General features: G+C 42.1%; 1 protein-coding gene across 2 annotated transcripts; it reads right to left on the bottom strand.

Moving 5' to 3' along the window:
• Positions 1-13,790: 13,790 nt before the first annotated feature.
• acsl5 (acyl-CoA synthetase long chain family member 5) lies at positions 13,791-21,572 on the bottom strand. Of its 2 annotated transcripts, none has more exons than XM_041962079.1 (20): positions 21,417-21,572; positions 21,066-21,177; positions 20,789-20,853; positions 20,598-20,699; positions 20,386-20,485; positions 19,819-19,997; positions 19,707-19,739; positions 19,556-19,607; positions 18,272-18,345; positions 18,083-18,160; positions 17,868-18,002; positions 17,632-17,766; positions 17,452-17,547; positions 17,007-17,079; positions 16,226-16,314; positions 15,855-15,971; positions 15,000-15,143; positions 14,823-14,924; positions 14,404-14,475; positions 13,791-13,928 (listed from the first exon to the last, which is right to left on the bottom strand). In XM_041962079.1, exons 1-20 carry the CDS (start codon positions 21,570-21,572, stop codon positions 13,791-13,793), a joined length of 2,052 nt encoding a protein of 683 aa, XP_041818013.1. The 2 variants fall into 2 exon arrangements, with proteins under 2 accessions (XP_041818013.1, XP_041818012.1); XM_041962078.1 differs by having other exon boundaries at positions 18,083-18,178; positions 18,290-18,345.
• Positions 21,573-22,108: the final 536 nt, after the last annotated feature.

The raw sequence follows: 22,108 nt of genomic DNA, 5'->3' as shown, positions 1-22,108 counted from the left end.
GTAGTTTTTACAGTACAATGCAAAGATCCATTTATATACTTCATTTGAAATTATTTATGATTGATTAATTTCATTATTTATTATAATTGCCTTTAAGCCATGATTTCCCAGATAATGATCTTTTCATTCTGCCATAAATTATGAAGGGCCTTGAGGGCTCTATGATGAATCTTTAACAACTATGACAGACATTTCACAGCTGATGATGGTTTACAAGGCACATGTGTGGTACATTAGAGGTGTGGGCGCTGTAATTAGCCACAGACGTGCATAATGACAGCTGCTCTAAGAAATAAAGAGTATAAATACAGTACAAGTTCAGTCAAATACTAAACAATCTTGTAATTCTACAGAAAGTGAAGCATCTGCAAAATCATACAGAGCTACACTATAAAACACACAGCGCCGTCACGAACTATGGGGGATGGCAGAACCTCCCAGCAGATTAAAGGAACCACCACCATGTGTCACAGAGGTAGAACTCGGCTTGCTGCACCAGCTCTAGACCAACAGAAGGACTGCAGTGCATCTCAGTGCTGAGCATTCAAACCTGGAAGAAATGTGCAAAAATACTTGTCAACCTGAGTCGTGCTCTGTCCCCTTCACTGACCAATCAGACGGATCTGTTCCTGCAACACCCCACATTAGCACAAGTTAAGTGTCAGATAAAAAGGTTAACTAACGCTCGTAAAGTAAGAGAGGCTCATTTACACCGAGGAGGAGGCGAGAAGGAAGCCCCCCCACACACACACACACACTATTGAGAAAGAGCAGACACACAAAGAGACGGACTTTCCAGCGCCCCCTTGATTTACAATCCGTCTTTGTCTCGGGACCAGCGCGCTCGCACAATGCTTATGGCAGCAAAAAGGACACGGTTCCACGCCTAAAATGGTCTCATCGCCAACCCGAGCGGGCCGCGCAGTGACAGGAGCAGAGCTGGAAAGTTGGATCCTGACTCGCTTTCTACCACCAAGCTGCATTCCCTACCCCCACTCCATTTTGTACACAATCACACAATCATTATTCCATCATAAAGTCATCTATCCCGAAAGAGGCAACAGCTGAGGGTTTGTTTGTTTTTTTGAAGCCTCTTTTGCAACTGTTAGAAAAACATATGATGCTTAAACTGTCTTTGAGGCATTTTTACATCAGATTATGCAACAGATCTGGGAGCAGCTGGGGCCTTGATGATTTCAGTTTGTTTTAATTCCAGATAGAGGGCCATGAGTCTGCTTATCTGATGTTTAAATTAACTTTCAAATTGTTGAAACGTTGTGTAAAGCTTCTGTAATGCTCATGTGTCTTAATCTGTTAAACATAAATTGCTGGTGAGGTAATCTTATTTTCTTAATTAAAAGACATCATATGAATACAACATATATGCAAAATAACATTCTGACGGCTCAGCTGGAATAGAAAGATTTCAGGTGATATACTGCCATCATGGCTGTCAATGAGTAATGACATTGCGGGCAAATCTGACAACACATCATATAATGTGACAGCCAGGTGTACCACAAGGACAAAGGTCAGGTTGCAAATAGTGGTTAACCAACACAGTTTTATTCAAAGACATAAAGAAAGCTGGAACGGGGCCAAAAACACAGAGAAGCAAAAAGGGAAAGATGGATAAGAACGAGAACGGCAGGCCTACATGGAAACCTGGCCTCAGGCAGGAAGTGACACTTCACATCAAAGCCCCGTCACACCAGCATTTATAACGATTTAAGATGCATTTAATGGAACTGCTGCAATCAGTGGAATTCTACTGCATCAAGTTGAAACTATTCACGTGAGATGGCATCAGTGCTGATGGTAAACGTAGTCAACTGAAGCAATAAATTCCTCAGTGCGCGCTATATTGAGCGGAAAAAAGCCGACTTCTCCTGCTCGTGGAGACATGCCAGCAGTGCCTACATTTACCAGAATGCACTGCATGCAAGCGTCTGATGGCCACACCCACACGCTAGCAAGCAAGCTAGCTGCTGGGAGCTAATCAAAGCTACACAAGCAAATGAATTCCTGCAGTTTGCCAATATCTTTTTCACAAATAGCTATATCGTAACCTTCAGTACATGTCTACCAAGTAAATTTACATACAGCGGCAACACACTCAGACACACACACTGACAAGGATATGAACAACAAAGCTAACGCTAGAGCTAGCGCTGAAGTATAAATCTCCACAAAAATAGCACAAAAATTATCAAACCTACTACTCTGGCTAACCTTCACACTGTTTCTCTCAATATTACCTCTATTAACCCAACACCGACCCAGCTAGCCACATTAGCTGCGCAACATGCTAGCACCAAGTTCAACATGCTAACCTACAAATTAAACAGCAAAACAACTTAAAACACGGCATAACTTACAGTTGAAGTTGGGTCAAGGATAGCTGGTATCGATCGATCCTTCGTTGTGGGGAGATTTCTGTCACATTTCCTTAAAAAATCAAGCTAATCCACTCGGTGCTGACACAGATGGAGCAGGTGGAGACGTTTGTGTTGGTTCCTGGAGCCTCAGCCTCTCTCTGCTGCATTTCCTCGGTTGTATACTCAAAAATAATTACAAGTGAATATCCAATTCACTTATTAGAATTTTACTGCTTCAAGTCATTCCATTTACTATTAATACTGATTGGACATCATTATAAAATATTGCAAATTGTCTCTTTGACGGGGCCAGTATACTGCTGTCGGATGGTCGAACACTGGAAACACGTTTCCGACGCTGCATTGGGGGTTTCTGACCATTTCCAGAACTTTCTGAAAAATTCACACCCACTTCCCACCATGATTGGCCAGCTGTGTGGAGGTGCCACAGCTCTCTTGTTCCACTTGTTACATAACTATTTGTTTTACGTGAGCTACCGAGTTCAACACTGCGACAGTCGTCCAGAGGAGGCTGTCTGAAAATGTGCATCATTATCTCCATGTTTAAATGATAGAGTCTCTCCCTTCTCTATGACAGCCTTCCTTCCAGTGTGGCCATTCTGAACTGGTAACGACAAGCCATTCAAACATTCAATTAATCTCTGATTGTCAGCGTCGGCAGAGACGCCGGTCTGCAGTGTAGCTCCACACACACTGCAAAACCTTGGAATTAGACTGAAACATGCTTCGATCCAGATATAAACCCTCATCCACATCAACACCATTCCACTGATTTCCATAATATCTGTAGGAAGGGACAGTTAAACATCCCATTGCAATCAGACAGTCCTGGATAACCAGAGTGGGCCCACGTTCAGGTCAGGGAAGCAGGTCAGCTGACACATATTCAACCATTCATATAACAGAAGCACAGAATACACTCTACTGTTTAACACCCTGGTGTCAGTCAGTGCAATGACCCTGCATGTCGTGTATGAGTGTGTGTGTGTGTGTGTGTGTGTGTGTGTGCCATTACTGCTAGCACACTGCTACTCATTCATTCATTCATTCATTCATTGATCCATCTATTATTTGAATGTGCAGATGTTCAGACAGGAACAGTCACGCTGCTGCTGACCCACAGAGTCATTTCCATCTGATAGAAGTTTGATAGAATTGACTCTAAACCAAGAATCCACCTTTTGAAAATGGTCAACATTAGTAAGTTAATGGGCTAAAACATGTTAAATCACAAATCGGTGTCACTTTTAGCATCTAAATGACCCTTGGTAACATTAATCCAAAGCTTTTGGGCAATGACAGCATATGTAAGAAGTGAGATATGAGCTCATTTACAACATTAGATATTATTAAATAACTTACAACCTGTAAGTATACAACTTGCAGTCCTTGAGAAGGCATTTTTAAACCTTTTTAAACTGTTTTGTTAAGGTGTAAACATGCTTCTTTGGAATGAAAACCGTCCTTATTTGTGCAGCCAACAAATGGAATGACTGAGGTTAATCATTACTGACTTTTATAAGCTCATTTTATTGGTGCAGGTAGAGTAAAAGAATTGACTGTCATGCTGGTTGACAGATCAGGTGCTGCAGGTATTTGTATTCATTTCCAGTCCTCTCTGGAAACATGGACACCTTAAATGACTTCATTTGTTTAAAAAAATGATCCAATCTTTCAATATAACATCCGCACATAGTGACCGAAGCATAAGCAAACTCTTTATGAGAAGGTTTAGCAAATAAAAGCTCCCTGGAAAGATCTGCAGTAACGTGAAGCAGAAGACACAACCTATTAATATTTAACCAAAACCCTAGTCACCCCTAAACTCTAAAACTGCTTTTTTTGCTGCTGAACTCTGGTGTCAAAGTCCAGCACTTTGTGCGCCCACCATCCACCAAGACCACCTCCCAGCGAGTCCAGCATGTTCATAAATCTTCATTAAAAAAAAAACAAAAGCAAAAGTAGGGACAATACATATTGTATGAGCTCAAACATGCATTTCACTGGTGCAAAACCTCAGTGTGGCCCTTTAGTAACTTAGGACAAACATAATTTGACTGTTCGCTGCCTAAAAAAGGCTGCAAACAGTAAATATCCCCCTAAGACTTCATATACTGGCATCGTTTATTCTATCTGTGAGTCCTTGTCAATAGCTGCCATTCAGTCATCACAGGCCCTGCTCTGTGTCTGGCTCAGCTAGTCACAGACCAGCACACACACACACACACACACGCACAGAGAAGAGATAGATGCTAATGCTACGAGCCCGACACACATCCACTGCTACAGCATCGTGTTTGTTTGGAGCTCATGACACGCCGTGTGTGTGTGCAACTAAAACTGCCGTCTGGCGTGTTTACCACACAACACATCTCCACAAACAGACACTAACCCACTGACTTGACATTACCTCACAGCAGCTGAGGTCATGTTTACTCGCCACCCTCCCCGGCACTGAGCGCCAGCGGCGTGAGTGGATCAGTAAGCTCGCTGCCCCCCTGCTGCAGCCCGCTGAGTCAGCTTAACTAGACTGTTCTCATTACAATGAGACAGGCGATGAAAAGCCTCGCGCAGTATAAATTAATACAAACACTAGAATGATTAAGCAGACTGGGCTAACCTTTTGTGTTCTGGTGACCTTTCACAGCACGTATTAATCATTACATTACAAAATCCACTGTGCGCATAGGCTGGTGTGGTGCCAAGCTTAGCTGCAGTAAAGATGCACTGATACGATGAATAAAATGATAGAAAATACTGAAAAATGTGCATCACAAGCAGAACTCAAGGTGTCTTTTAATGTTTTGTACAAAACAAACCAAAACTCAAAGATCATCAAATCACACTGGCATAAAAACAGAGAAAAGTGATAAATCCTCTCATTTGAGAGGCTCAAAGCAGCAACTGTTTGCTCCATAAATGACTCAATGATGGAAATTGTGGATTCATTGTGTGCTGATGGACTAGCTCAGCCAGGAGCGGTTTCAAGCCTGATCCTGATCCTTGGCACGAGTTCCTGCATGAGTCACCGTTGTTTATTCTAAATCTAACTCTTCCAGGCTGTGATTAATGTTTGAGGCTTTTCTCCTGTAAGTCTTTAAGCATCAGATCAGCATTGTGAGGTATAAAGAGCCTGTCAGGTGTCTGTAATGTCTCTCGGCCTCAGCTTCTCTAAGAAGTCACTGAAGAGGGAAAATAAACGAGCCTCCAAACAGTCAGTTAGCAAACTCGCTAGCTTTACTTGCTCATTAATGGGACGGGTTAAGCAAAAAGACATATTTGTACAATGGAGTCTCTCAGAACTGTCTGGAAACAGAGAAAACAGCTTCCTCTGTTTTAAGCTCTCCAGCTCTCCGTCCCCGCAAAGGTCACGATGGCTTGCTATTGGTCAACAGCACAAATTCATGAGTCAAAGTTGTTGTCAAAGTTACAGTTGTGGAAATTAACTTCCTCTCCTTTGGTGAACCCTCTGTTCGCCATGAATCCTTTGTTAGGTTGTTTTAAATTCTGGTGTGTCCAGGGTTTAATGGTGAAGCTGAAGCAGCGTCTACATACTTTGGTCACAATTCTTGAAAAAAAACTATTATTAAAAATGGATGTAAAGCACATGTGATGATATGCCTGCAACAACTAGAAAACTATCCAGCAACTATTCAGATAATGATGACTCTCAACGTTTTAATCAAAGTGAAACTTCCAAAGGTTTGCAGGCTCTAAATTCTCAAATGTGATGATTTGACGCTTTTCTTTGAAATAATCAGCTGATTAATAACTAATGACAACAGTTGGGTGCATCATGAAATTTTTTAAACTCTCAAATATAAATATTGGGTTTGGCCTCAGAAATCTAGTATCGTTTTGAGTATGACTGAAATCTAATGTTGATCGTGACTGTGAGCTGTGGCTTCTGCAGAGTCTGTGGCTGGCGTTTACAAGAAACAACAAGCCTTGACACCAACTAATAAGGCATCCAGCGTCTGTTTTGAAAATGAGGACGAACAACTTCTGATCACCCTAAACTTGTTTTTAATTAGGTGTAATTACAAACCAAATTCACTGCATAGCTTCTTCCAAACACCTGGATGCTGTACCCTTTTTAACCTGTCCAACCGCTCTGTGGAGACACACACCTCTGCAGGTGGAGCGTAATAACTGTGGGCTTTTAACCAGGACACGAGGTGGAGTCTCACTGTTTGCTCTGCCACAATAAACCTCCTGCACAGCGACATGACAACCACCGCCGCTGAGAAAATGACCCGCCTTCCATTTCCCATCGCAATCCGTGGTCAACCATTAATGGACAGATGGGAGGAACCACAGACAGACAGGAATACACACAGATCAGCAGGCATAGACAGACAGAGATTACGTGCTATGTGACTTCAGGTGAGCCCAGCCATTAAGAAAGCATTTAAAATATACTTTGGGAACATAAAAAGGTAATTTTAATTGAAAAAGTGCCACCTCGTGTTTCAACACAAAGAATGGAAAGCAAATTGCTGCAGGTTAAAACTCTATGCATTCTTGTCTCTGGTTGACCACTAAATGTTGGCACTGTTTGAACTTGGCCTTGCGTTTCCCAGTTTCATCACCACTGCGCCTCCAAGAAGAGTCCAAATGTGCAAACCAACTCTGTGCTTTCAGCATTTCTGACACAGACACTGGAGAAATGACAACAAACAAGTACCAGTGAAGCTAAAACATCTTTGGACATGTACGTTTCACTCTACTCATGCCAAATCTTCTGAGGTTGCTGGCAGCCTTATGTCTGCCAGTGCACATAACGTTTCCTGGTATAACAAAACAATGCAGTCCACCAACTTCTTTTACACTAACTGCCAAAGTCATGCAGAAACACACAGCAAATATACTGTCTATGCTTCATGGTATCAGTATATAGGGTGGAACTGAAGGAGTGTGGAGGCTTGTATGAGCAAAGCCAGGATGTGACTTCCCTTCTCTGATGGTAGAATAAGAAAAGAAAGGAAAAGCAAAGACAGGCGCATCACACCATACAATCTGTCACACAGATGGAAAGACACCTGAGCAGACAGACGGCGTTTTGATTTTTGCAGACGGGCTGTGACATGTTTTTGATTATTTGGTCTGATAACACGTCCCGCTCATATTTCATTTCTGCTGTAAAACTCAGTCTTCAACTGGGTCAAGGTCGACTTCTGGGGCTTTTCAGACAGTCTGGGGGGGTAGATTTGCCTGACATGAAGGATTTATGTTCATAAGTTGCATCAGTCACCTTAAATGCACAACTGGTGTTCAGTGCATTCAAAAGAAAAAGACCATTGACAAGATACATCCCATAAAACAGAAGGAAAACAGACAGTCCAGCTGTGTTGATGCTTTTAACGACAAAAATTTATAGTTTTAATTTGACCCCATCCAGATTGTTAAGGTTCATGTGTCTCATGGACACAAATTATGAGACACTAGACTCAAATACAAAGTAATTAAAGAACCTTACTGGTGGTTTTGATTGCTTTGGCCCATTTACTATGAATCACAATAGTCATTAGTTGCTGCCAAGCTTTAAATCCCAACTAACCTTTCTGCAAACTCTTTAATGCAGCCATTGTTTTCCATTCACTTCTGCACAATATCAAAATTAACTTGCACACAATTATTTGATAATTCAATGCAGATGTTTGATGATGAAAAACAATACTAAAAAGATACTGAATTATTTGGTATTTTTGTTTAAATCATCACCCCAATAATTCAATGATTATCAAAACGGTTACTGATTGAATAATCCATTCATCAGCTACTCACCTCTGCTTTAAATGCCAGGAAACAAAAAATAACACTGATGTTCTCAGAAAAGGATTAAAACAACTCAACAGTCTGCTGTTTGATCCTTAATACCATATAAAAATGAATGGTAAACAATGGCTGCCTAGAAGGGTAAGAACAACAGAAAGTCAACAGACAAAACCTCAAAAATACATTGTTTACAATAACACAAGAAAATCTGCAAATATTAATGTTTGCATGTAGATTAATTTTCTGTCAAATGACTAATTTATCATTTGAGACCTAAATGACAGGCAAGAATAGTGTAACTTTGACAGAAATTAATGCAAATTTGATGGAATACGCAACTCAAGCAAGTTTGTGTTCTATACCACACAGGTTTGAATGGAAATCAACGGCTACCTGACAAATATGCCTATACTCAAAAATGAAAGGAAAACTCTCACTAAGGTTGCAACTGTTTTTTCCATTACCGATTAATCTGCAGTATTATTTTCTGATTAATCCATGCATTTTTTTTCACTATGAAAAGCTTTTAAACAGTAATAAAAAAAATTCCAATTGCAGTGTGAGTACAAGGTGACATATTCATACTACTCACGCCGTCAAACCAAACGTCCAAAACCCAAAGATATTCCCCGTATTCTCATTGAAGACTACGAAAAAAAGCAAATATTCACATTTAAGAATCAGAACTGCTATCAAATTTTAGCCTTTTTTTTCCTTAAAGAGGGGCACAATTTGAATGGCAAGGCAACAATATTGACAAAAATTTGACTTGATGGAGTTTCAGCAGTTCGCTACCACATAAACATGAATGGAAACCAATGGCTGCCTGGAATGGTGGGATAAAGTCATTCAAAAATTAAAGCTGCATTCAGAAATAGTGAGCAAAATGTCACATATACCTGATGTGCAGTTAAAGGGTCAACTAGGTCAATGAAAACACACTGATACGGTCCTTTAATGGCATTATTCCAGTCAATATATAAACTTTTTGTAAAGTTTCTCTGGGGACTGGTGCATGTGTTCCTGGAGTCTTATCAGCAAGTGAAAGCAAAGTAACTCCGCCGCTGACTTTCATGTCGGGCCCTCTGAGAAATGAATGAATCGCAAATTAACTTTAACCATTAAAACCCGGAGGGTCCCGGATCAGTTTTTGGATCGTACTGTTTGCACACCAAAGTGAATGAGGCACACAGATGGTTCAACAGGGCAGATTTGTGACTATTTCTCACTTTTTCCCCTCTGAGGAAATAAAACTTTCAGACAACAGTCAACCTGCAGGACACAAACACGTTCCCCTGCGTCTGTAATCCTCAACAAACTAGTAAACAAGTAAAGTAAACCAGGAGGTTAATCCTGCCATGACGCTGGAGAACAGCGGGGCAGGCGAAAGTCCGCTTACCTGCTCTTCGCGGTCACCTGTGGCGGAAGAAGCCATGTTGACGGAGTGTGCAGCGGCTCCTCAGGTGAGTTCGCGGGACTTGAGCAGCAACGAGCCAGATCCTGGCACCGACGGTGAAATGCTATCTGTGGAGGCGCATAAGAGGAGGTGACATCTGCCGACAGCGTCTGCTCTCTGACCGGCGGACGGACTCGCGAAGCAGCCGGGGAGGGCGTCGGTTAGTCCCGCTGGAAACTCCAGGTGGAGCGGGGGAACGATCCAGCTGCTGCCCGGAGCTCCACTGACTGTGACACCGAGCAAAGCCAACACAGGGTGGCAGCATTCCCCTCCCTGACAAATACCCACTGGAGGAGTGTAACTGGAGTACTTTACACTTCTTCATCTCAGAGCAGATATTCTACCTTTTACTCCACTACATTTGTCTGACAGCTTTACTAGTTACTTTATCTGTGTTAGAATTCTGCATAACCTTCCTCTAGTTAAAACCACGTATCTCCAAGCTTGGTGATTGTGAATGAGAATGTTGTGATAAACTGATGGATGAAGCGCTCCTTCATGTGTTGAGAGAATTCTTCTCCTTCTTCAGATAAATAAACTCTTTAAAAAAAAAACCCTTTTGGATTAGCTGGAAAATGAATCATCACAGGCTGTTTTTCTGAGCTCCTGAAACTTGTTGGAGATACGTGGTTCTCACAGGACAGCCACGCTATAAACATATGATGATCTTATAGAATATGCTGCATTGCTGTAGATTAAACTAGCCAACCGTATAAAAAAGAAGTTCAAATGAACTCAACCTTAAACATACGCAGCTGCAAAATGCAACGTCCACATTAATGCAGCAGCAATATTAATCCACAAACATCAGATATAAAAGAGAACAGGATCAGCCACATTTAATGTTTTTTATTCAATTTTATTTAATTCAAATTTCCACTTCTGCTACTCAGGAAATATATGAGTTAGTTCAAAAAACACTGTTAGATAAGCTGAATGCAATCATGAGAAACCAGCTGCAAAAGATGGAAATTCAGCTCGAAAATAATGATTCATTTATTTTCTTTCCTGCATTGCTCCAGTGGAAACTGGGAGTTAAATCCTGTACCAGCATGCACTGGGTGGAGGGACCCTCCAGGCGTGTTGCATGCCCATTACAGGATGAACAAAGACAAAACTACCAGTAAGCCCTGAAATTAATTCAGCTGTTAAATGAATGTTAACTGCCAGAGATTTGAATAATCAGCGTTTTCATGTTAAACAATGGAACCATTTTCCATCCATTCCTTTCCACAGTGAGACTCAGCACTTGCCTTGTCTGTGTTGAAGCACATGAGGGCAGTGCAGACAAATAAGAAGCAGAAACTGATCTGACGTGTTACTCCAGGGGTCCGTTTCACAAAGCGGGTTCAACAAACTCTGAGTGTAACCCTGAACTCTGAGTTGATCTACTCTGAGATAGGAAACTCTGAGTTTTCGATTCCACAACAGCAGATTAGGTAGGTTCACCTCGAGTTAAGCGCGTGCACCGCAACTTTAAAAAGACAGCATCAATGGAACCCCGATTTGAGGAGTCACCATGGCAACGGGGAAGCGGGAGGCTGCCTACTTCACGCCACTGGAAATTAGACATTTTAATGCGCTCATACAGCGAGTATGAACACGTTTTTAGACGGAAGTCCAACACCGCTGCAGCTGCGAAGGAGAGGGAGACGGCGTGGGAGAACATTGCTGCTCGGGTCAATGCGTGAGTATAAATGTAGTCCTTTGAAAGCACAATAATATTACAGGGCAAAACTGCTTGAATGGTTGCCTATTAATTTATTTCATTTAGGTGGAGAAGCGGGGGAGAAGCGCACTTGGCAGCAGCTTAAAATGAAATATAAAAACATTGTTCAAACAGGTAAGACCTCGGCATGATCTCATGGAGGTAGCTACCTCATTTTGATCATGTTTTACATTGTAAAGTAAATATTAAGTGGCTCCCTTTCATTGTAAAATTGGTTTTATTGTGTTCATATAATGTTTTGTTTTTTGTTAACGAATGAAATAAAATTTAAAAATGAAAAAACAGTGTTCTCATCTATATCATGTTATGTTAAATAATTAAGCTTATATTTAAACTAACACAGACTTTTACTCAGCCAACAGAAAGAAGGCAGATGCACGAAGAACGGGTGGTGGCCTAACACCAACTGTCTGGAAAAGCAAGAACATAGTGGTCTGATAACTATCTGTGCCTAATGGACTTCCACTGACTGATATTTTTAATGATTTTTTTAATAACAGACGGCAGAACTATGCCAAAACTCGTCTGCCGACTGAATGAATGAATGAGGAAGTGAAATACGGTGTGTGGTTGAAAGAGGGCGGAGACACAGAGAAACTCGAGGTTCCTTGAGTAAAACCTGGTCCCGACCAGGTTAGGGTCATAGAGTCAGTTACTGCGGTAACTGACTCAGAGTTTAACTTACCTCTGTCTGTGAAACAGGCTTGAGTTACCCCTCTTTCTCTGGTTTGACTTACCTTCCTATGTGAAACGGAAAACTCAGAGTTTCCCTCATTTCAGGGTTAACATACTCGGAGTTTTCAGTAAACCTGCTTTGTGAAACGGACCTCTGCTCAGACCACGTCCAAACATCAAGCTCCCACAGATTCTGGTCACCTGGACATTTGTCTGCTCGTGTTTAACATGAACAGAAAACCAGCCACAGAGTTTCACTGTGGTGTGGATGTGAGATTTATAAAACCTGCATTTTCAAATGGCCTGATAAGTTTTGCCTTTGTTACCATTATAAAAACAATAATACTGATTAGAATAGTTTTCAATAGAATTGTTCATGCAGTTTCTATAAAACTGGCTACAGGATCAACATTTAAAGGGCTCTTTGTGGATATGTTGAAATATACTTCAAATGCTTGACTGTTAATTTGACTGCCATAAAATATTAAATTATACTGCTTTGCACTTTTGAGAGAACCTGATGTTTTAAGGTTCTGTCACATTTCCATTCAATGACGCCTCAGAAAAGGACGTCATGTCACATAACGTCATGTCAAACATTGATCTGCTGCCTTGATTAATATATTAAAATGGTGATGAAACAAAATAGAAATCTAACTTTCTATTGGCTGACTGAACACATCTGACCTGTGAGTCCAGCTGAAACCAGGAAACACACTTGGATTTGTCCGTATGAGGGCATCGATAGTAGCAAATGGGTTTAGTCCAAGCTTCAAACCCTTAGTCCTACAGTTCCCACAATGCAACTCTTTATAATCAACATTCAGACTCTTTTACTTTGTAATGCAAGCTTTCTGTAAACAAGTCCAGAGATAAACCTCATGTTTATTTCCTCAGATGCAATAGTGTTTTTTTTTACTCTTAAAAAGCATCTAACCAAGCCAGAAGTATAAGCAAACTAGAATCTGCAAGTTTTCAAGAAGGAAGAGCAGTGATGAAACAAACTGCTGAGACTGTAGGTAAAAAGTCTAAAAGAAAAGCTAGGTTTGCTGGTAATCGGTGAGATAACGAGAGCAATGATAAGTCAAGTCTTTGGCTGTTGACTAAATGTAGGCTCCAACAACATTTGCCGCCACATTAGGTACACCTATGCAATCTAATTCAATCCTGTGCAGCATCTCTGCTACATATACTGCCTGTACACACATGAGGAGGGCAGAATATTAGACACACCTCAATATAATGTACAACACCACTATGACCTCAGTGCTAAAACATATAGTTGAATTAACATAAAACCTGAACATTAAGAAACAGTTGTACTGAACTGGCTGCTGAGTGTATTTTCTCAGACTTAAAGTTCCTTCAGGCCACAGAAGACATGAACATACAGTAAGCAGTTAATAAGTATATATAGAAAAGCAGTGGACTAGCCGTCAAGGCTTTTGTGAGGCAAACCTGATGCACCCGACTCTTCAGCTGGGGCTGTAAAAGGATGATTCAGTCAGGTTGTAGTCGAGGAGTCTGTCCAGCTAACCCCCAGCTTGCACTTATTTGTTCTGCAGGAAGATGAGTTTAACAGGATCTCATTGTCTCAGGTGACTCAGGCCACCGAAGCCAAAACACATAGCAGAGCTCAAGTGTTTCGATCCGTTCAGAGAGGTTAGTGCACAAGAGGTGATCCACGTTTTAATCAGAGAAATCAAAAGATAATGACCAGAGCAGACGAGCTGTTGTCGTAGGTACGTTCCATTTATTTGATGTTAGCGTACAGTTTGTCGATCTGGGTTTGGAAGAGGGTTTTGAGCTCGGCCCTCTTGGCCTTGAGGGTTGGAGTTAAGAGGCCATTCTCGATGGAGAACAGCTCTGGGTGGAGGTGGATATCTTTCACCTGCATCAGGTAGAAAGAGACGGGAGGAAAGTGCAGACGGTTAAAAAGTGTTTGGATACAAGATTCTGTTCAGGATGCAGCTTGTTTTTTTTAACCAGTTTAAACTCCTCTCAGCATGCTGGGCTGATCAAGAGGTGGGCGTAAGGAGGACAGAACGGGGATTTGAGGTTTGTGCTTGGAGGAAATGAGTCGAGTGTTGGAAATCTGCACAGCCTCTGCACAGAAGAACTGCTCATTTTCACCACTAGAGGGCGAACTGAGCCAAGTTTGGTGTGTGGAGTAATAGAGGATTTAAGATCAAATGTTAAGACTATCTGCAAGAATCACTTCTAAGAGCAGATGCTGCATAGTTTCTTTAAAATTCCAAATTTGGATTGATGAACATTTACCAAGACCTGCAAGTTTCCATGATAACATCAGACTTGCTTCATGTGTTACAGTTGATTCATTTGGGGAATCAATAAGAAGCCGTTACCTGCTCAAAGGACTTGAGTCCTGCTTCTTTGCCCAGTTTGGTCATGTCAGACAGAACAGCTTTCTTAATTTCCTGTAAACAGAAAAAGGTCACCACTGTTAGAACTCCATTAAAAAAAAAAAACAACTTAATCCAAAATCAAATTAACTCTGCTCTGCTTCTAATATTCAAGTTGATTTGCAGACATCTTATGAGTTTTACAGCAAGCATGGAGCACTAGTCCAGCTGGCTTCTGTTAGCATCAATGATCATGTTTACTGCAGATCGTCTTTGTCAGGGCTCGGGTTGAGCTGTTTTATAGTGACCCCAGATTACCTGCAAGAAACTTTCATTTTCTATGCCTGACTTTATGAGAAGCACTTTGAGCTGCATTTCTTGTATTAAGGGGGTTTACAAATACACTTTATCATCATTATTACAGTGTTTTTGCAGAGTTCTTCAATGGAGCCTTGGCACCCCAGATCCTTTGCAAAATCTGGCAGGACATCTGGGTCAGGGACCACAATGGCAACCAGGCAGGACTATGGACACAGAAGAAAGGATTGAGACTGTATGTACTGCACATGCAGACTGCAAAGATGCTGGATTTAACATACCTGTAGACTGTCTCCATGTACGAATACTTGGGCCACAGGTCCACTGCGTACATACACGTTCTCAATCTTCTCTGGTGCGATGTACTCGCCTTGAGCCAGCTTGAAGATGTTCTTCTTCCGGTCAATAATCTTCAGAACTCCACTCTGTTCAGAAACGGGCAGATGGGGGAAATAACTGCAAACAAGTGTAAATGTGAGGAGCAGCACCTTTGATGAAGAGCCGTGGTTTCACCGTGCTTTGCTTTAGATAAGCATAATCTGCTTTAAGCAAGACTTCAGTATTTTCTTGCTGAGACTTCGATGAGAAGACACCTTCCACTGATCTGTCTGTTAATGATACCGCCAGCAGCCGGTTAGCTTAGCATAAAGACAGGAAACAGTTAGCCTGGCTCATCATAAGCACCTACCAGCACCTTTAAAGCTCGCTGATGACCTTCATATCTCGTAAAATTCGTACAAAAAACTAGAGTAAAAATGACAAGATGTTTGTTTGTTCCTCTTGCTTCCAGGCTTTGTGCTAAGCTAACCATCTCCTGGCTCAGCAGGAGCAGTGTCCATCGTCTAACTCTCAACAAGTCAAAGTGCAGAATTACATTTGAGTATAGTTTCTGTCAAACTAAGGATCCCCAGAGCCAGAGGACATGACCACCTCTCTCAAAACCTCAGTTATGAAACGCTTTGATTCCAGCATCATCCCTCCTTTCTTCAAACACTGAACTTAATATAAAATCTGCCAGTATGACTTCAGGGCTCCACCCACACAGAGCTTGTGGTTGTACTTATTTATTCTGTGGGAAATGTTCTCTTGACTCGTTTACATGTGATGGGAGGAAATGTGACTGTTCTGGTTCTTACTGGAAGCCATTTTCCGATGTCGCCGGTGTGGAGCCAACCGTCTTTATCCAAGGCCTCTGCAGTCTTCTCTGGGTCCTTCAAGTACCCCTTGAACACATTGCTGCCCTTGATACAGACCTGGAAAAGCCCACCAAGAGACAACGATAAAGTTATCAGGAGACCTGAAAACTGCATATTCCTAAAGCTGTTAAGTGGATTTATACTCAGTGGGTCTATAATAAATAATTAGCACTTGGCAACATTATACTTCCTGTTATACTGGAGATGTGATGCGTCCACCTGTGTTTGATCCTGGCTCTTTAACCTTTGCCTGGACAGGTACTTCTATCATATTATGCCCCGCCTCACCTGTCCAGCTCTCATCATCTTACCTCCCCTTCGCCGTTTGAAGAAAAGTACTTCATCTCTTCAACATCCACCAACTTCACAATATTACAAGGCAGCGGCACTCCAACATGCCCTGTGGAACATCATGCATAGAGGATTAGTCTTTAAAATGCTACCTCTTAATTAAATGCAATGTTCATCACAACTGCAAGTGATCATTTTAAAAATGTGTGGCCTTGGCATCTAAAGTACCGTGAAGCTAATGATTTACAGGCTGTGGTGGATCCTTTAAGTACCAATACTGTAAAAGTACTCCATTACAATTAGTCCTGCATTTTAAATGTTGCTTAAGTAAAAATTTTAGTTTAAATGTGCTAACAGCTTTATAGTAGTACCTTAGATTATTATGGCTCACACATTAATGTTAAAGAAGCATTTTACTCTTGTTGGTCAACTCATTTTAAACTACACAAGACAGCAGCTAATGATCATTGCTGCTTTATTAAACATAGGTGACAAGTGCCCATCAAACCTAAAAATTAATCAGTTTACTGTCATGAGACAAAAAGGGAAAGTCAAAATGCTGCAAGAAAAGATTAAAATCAATAATTCACATATTGTTGGGTGGTTACATTGTAAAGTGGTCAGAGAACTGTAAGAAGTGTAGATTAGCATAAAATTAGCATAAAATTAAAACACTTTGAGGTGCATGTACTCAAGTACTGTGAGTAAATCTACTCAGTTACTTTCCACCACTGTTTATAGGGCAGGTCCTGTTCTGTACTGAAGCAGCGAATGTGGGACAGTTGAGGCCGGACTACATACCCGAGGTGGCATCTCCCGGAATGCTGAAGCTGCAGCCGGCTGTGCACTCTGTCTGGCCGTATGCCTCAAAGAGCTACGACGAAAGGAGCAGCGTGACCAGGCTATCATGATAACACGAAGCGATCAATACCAGCTGGACACGGTTGTGAAATCTCTGCTCCCCGAAACACTACTGTTAATGTATCAGAGTTTAACAAGGTTCAAACATCGTACAGGACGGCTTCAGAAACTGGGTCAGCATCATCTGCTCTCAAATTATTAACAAAACTAAATTAGAAGGGGTCATTCTGAGGAAAATTATCAAACTGACATCTCTAAACAGACTTCCTGACGAGTGACTCAAGGTCAAATAAACACGACCCGCTAACAACCCATTTCCAAGTCAAGAGGTCACCTGGATTTGGGAGTATATACAGACACAGAGAGGGGGATAAACGTTTATTACCTGGCAACCCAGAGCAGCCCTGAGGAAGTTGAGAACAGAAGGAGATATGGGCGCTGCTCCCGTCACCATCACCCGCACTCGTCCCCCCAGAGACTCCTACAGTCAAGATTCAGCAGGTTTACATTCTGGGACTTCCTGTTTGGATCACATGACGTGCGTTTGGTCGAACAGGCGTCGTACCTGCACTTTGTGGAAGATGAGTTTGTCCCATATGCTGTTGTTCCTGATGATGCCCTCCCTCACTTCGGCGTATTTCCTGTCCACAGCGAAGTTCAGCAGCCACTTCTTGAAAGGCGTTTTGGCTCCGCTCTGCACCTGCGTGACGGGACTTGTGTTTACAGCCATGGAAGGTGCTGGAAGCTGATGTTTAAAGCAGAGTGAGAGGAAAGAGGGGGCTGCCGATGCAAATCACTCACTCTGTCATAGACGCGGTTGAGAAGTCGAGGGACTACTGGGAAAATGGTGGGCTGCAGGGTTTTCATGTCATCTGGCAGCAGTCTGATGTCACCCTGGAAGAATCCCACCCTTGCCCCGACACTGTACATCACTGTCTACAGGACGGACGAGAAAGTCATTAAAAACACCTCAAAACAAATCAAATGATGTGACATCAGTGGCGTCTGGAGCTCACCTGTACGACTCTCTCGAACATGTGTGCTAAAGGCAGGAATGAAATGCTGACATCCTGGGTGCTCGGAACGATTGCCGTCTGCGTGACGCACAGAGACTCCGTTAGCGACAGGTGACACGTGCCCCAAAAACATTTCCAGTCTCCACATCAGACATTTAAAAGTGACACCTAATGGTTATTTATCAGTACCTCAAAGCCTTTGAGGACACCTGCAGCGTTAGCAACCACATTCTCATGCGTCAACATCGCACCCTTCGGATTCCCTGAGAAAGATACATGATATTTTACCTTTCCTGGTCACACCTTAGAAACACACAAGTAGTTATTTTTACATCAGTTTTATCCTGGATGGCAAATAAATGCATAATGTAGCAAGACAAGTAGCATCACTGCTAGAGCTAGCAGCTTCACATGGCTGGACGTGCTTTGAGCTAATTGCTAACATCAATGCTAACAAGCTCACAGCTCATATTTAGCAGATACAATGCTCACTATAATAAGCAGCTTAGAGAGCATGCTAAGTGGTAAACAAATATAACCAACGAATTAGAAAGATTAAATTTTTAGACCTTAAGACAGCACTTATCCTGCAGGATGCATGAATGCATGTATGACATTTCATGGAAATCCAGCCAACAATTTCACTCAAAAAACAGATGTCAACTTCACGGTGGCACCAGGGGGATGACCAAAGTTATCAGGATTCATCCTCTGGGGATCATGAATGGCTGGACCAAATTTCCAACCCTGTCTCTTAGAAATTATGTTTACATATGACTTCACTACATTCACAATTACGTTGTTGCCTGAATTATGTTCACAGTTAACGAATCTCTGAGTGAAGGTGGTCTGGGAGGATGGTGTGCAGGACTGTGACCCCAGAAACCAGCGTTCACGTCCAGACTGTGGTCAGGTTGAGACCATAAAGGCACTTTGGTTTAAAAGGGAAAGATTGTGACTGCTGCCGATGTTTCCTGTTTGAAAACAGACCCTGATCTTTCCCTCACATTAATGTAGAGCTGTCGGGGCCTAAACAGAACCATGAAAAACAAAAACATGATGCAGGATGTGTGCATTGCATGACTGCCCATTTTGATGGAAAACAAATGAAATGTTATCAGTGAACGAATGTTCAGTAGCAACATTTTTGCAACGTTGCAGGTACGTTAACATTTCCTCATTATGTATCAAAACTACACTTCAAATCATATTTTCCAATACTAATTGGTCGTATATAAAATGTACAGGCCTCTAAATTTCATGTCTGTGCAGCCAATAATAACATATGATATTCCAGTCTGGATCAAAGTGGTGAACAGATCAAGAGACATTGCTATCCTAGCCTAGCATGGCTAAAAACAAACTCATGGCTGCTTTACATTCTGTGCAATCACATTTAGATTCAAACATCGTGGAGGCGTCAGATTGTTCTTCCCTGCAGGTGAATTAAATCCCAGAAAGAGAAATGATCACCTGTAGTGCCACTGGTGAAGCAAACAATACTGAGGTCCTCTGGCTTTGGAGGCTGTTGGGACATGAAGCCAGCACATCAGAACCGCAGGCAGCTTGTTAAATCGCATGCAAGTTGAAATGGATCAGAGGAGCACATCAGAAACAAACTTACAGCTGGATTTTGAAGATTATTTTTCCCCAGAACCTGAAGAAAAAAAAACACAACAGGTTGTCAGTCATGTTTGTGCTTCTTCTAACAGGATTATTCTGTCAGCGTGCAATACCTCCACATCCTGCATGGACAGGATATCCACCCCACACTGGGTTCCTCTCTCGACCAGCTCAGACTTGAAAGGGTCCATGATGACGACAGTTTTGAGAACTGGAGTCAGGCCTTTCTCCCGGTTCTGCAGCAGGGTTTCTGCTTTGCTCTGATTGTCACAAAGCACCGTGGAGATCGACGCTGAAAGAGGCAAACTTCAGATATCTTACCAGTACAATCGGCAGCACAAGAGTAGAGGCACCAGTGCTGCAAGTTCTGTTTGTTTACACAGTTGTTGTACTGTTGTGCAGTTAATTTAGAGTAAATAAAACAGGATTTATAAGGCAAGATGAGCAGTGTTGAGTGCAGCAGACCAGCTGTAATAGTCATGCTCTTTGTCTTGTGATACGTTGTCAAGAAGTGATCAGATAATCAAAAGCAAAATGAAGCACAGATTGAAGGAGCGGCTGTGATAAATAAGTGGGAAGAGATTAGAGGACGCTCGACGCAGATCCCTGCAGGGAGCTGTGAGTTGCTGGACTCGGCTCTGTAATTAGCAGCATTGTGGTGCAAGAGAAGCTCCAATTACCTTGGTCGATAATGAACACCAGAGCCTCAGGACCCAGGGTGTCGTACAGGGGAACCGCGACCATGGAGTAGGTGTAACAAGCCAGTTCACAAATAATCCACTGCGAGTGAGGCGTGAAACAGAGAGGCAGCATTTACACGCTGCTCAAACCACAAAATTTCCACTTCACAAAACACCAAGACTTCACCTCGTTAGCGCCTGCCCACACTTACCTCAGGTCTATTCTGAGCAAAGATGCCGATAAAAGTGTCCGGACCCGGCTTCAAGCCCTTATGGATAAGCCCTGAGCCCAGGTGCTCCGCTCTGTCGGACACCTTCACGGACAGGAAGTGGAGTAAAGTTCACAGCAGTTCATCCTTCCCTCGTTTTTCCCCAATGTTGACTGGTTGCATGCTTGTTTTACCTGTCTGTACTTGAGCCACTGGTACGGCCTTCCTGGTTTTCTGTAGCCCAAACATGGTCCATTACCTGCAGATGAGAGATGGACCAACAGGAATTCATTTAGATGTTTCACTGTGGAACTGGAAATAGTCACATTGTTGCCTCCCACTCATGTAGCTACAGCCAGGAGTCAGTTGGCTAAGCATATGATACAGGAAAAATATCAAACTAGTAGCTTACTAGAGAAACGCTAATTAGCTGGTAGCATGAAGGCTCATCAATATGAGAAAGAGTTTCACCTGAAACTTTCAGACCCCTCTGAAAAACCTCATACAGGGTCTTGGCGTCATTGTAGTAATACGATATCAGGTTGTTGTTATCTTCAAGCAATGCAGTCTTCCTCGCTCCATCCTGAGGACACGAAGAATCACTAAGAATGCACATCTCTGATTAGCTGTACAGTACTGTGTGTTTTACTGCTCATATAGTATCAACCTCCATGACCATGCTGATTAATAATTCCTGTCAGGTCGAGGGTGATAACTGATGATTCTAGGAGTAAAGCTGTGAAAGCTACGCACACCGCTATCTGGATGCATTTGGATCAATTTAAAAAAAAAAAAAAAAAAAAAAAACTTGCCACCCTTCACCTTGATGCCCAGAGATTGACAGTTGAGGTCGACGGGGGACCGGATGGGGCTGGGCCGTGTGTTGAGGTAAAACAGGGTCGCAGCCGCCAACGCCAGCAGCGAGATGATGGCCGGGGTCGGGAGAGGCGAGAACAGCAACTGGAAAAGGATGTCCATGGTGCTGGGATGCAAAAACATGAAGATTTAGCACAGGCTCACTGATTATAAAATAACCAAATTCATAATATTTAGAGAGACACAGTCCTGTTGTGCAACTCTGAGCTCCTTCACACCGCTCTTGATATTGTCTCCATAAATAACTTGAGGTCAAAGTCAACACGACTTGTGCAACAATCAGTGAGGATTTGCATACACTGGCCTTCACCGGAACAACTTAAACAGAATAAAGACATGGCTGAAGGTGGTGCAAATGCATTAATTCTCCTTCTTAATAAGCATAAAATAATGTTTTCTTGCCCTTTGAGGGTCATGCATCATTGTTGTGAGCGACATTGAGGTCTAGGTTAATTATTCTATGAGAACACATGAAGTGTCTTATTGGGAACAAACACATTTTATGGCATTTGTACGACCATTAGCAGCATTTGAAGCTAACATGGTAACAAAACAGATAAAAGGCTTTTGCTTATTCCGAGAGTGAAAAACCAACAAGCATCAAGTGGCAAAAACTCATAAAACATGAAAGCGTACAA

This window comes from Chelmon rostratus, chromosome 21 (assembly GCF_017976325.1).
Source record: "Chelmon rostratus isolate fCheRos1 chromosome 21, fCheRos1.pri, whole genome shotgun sequence".
Lineage (NCBI taxonomy): Eukaryota > Metazoa > Chordata > Actinopteri > Chaetodontiformes > Chaetodontidae > Chelmon > Chelmon rostratus.
This window is presented reverse-complemented; position numbering and strand designations above follow the sequence as displayed.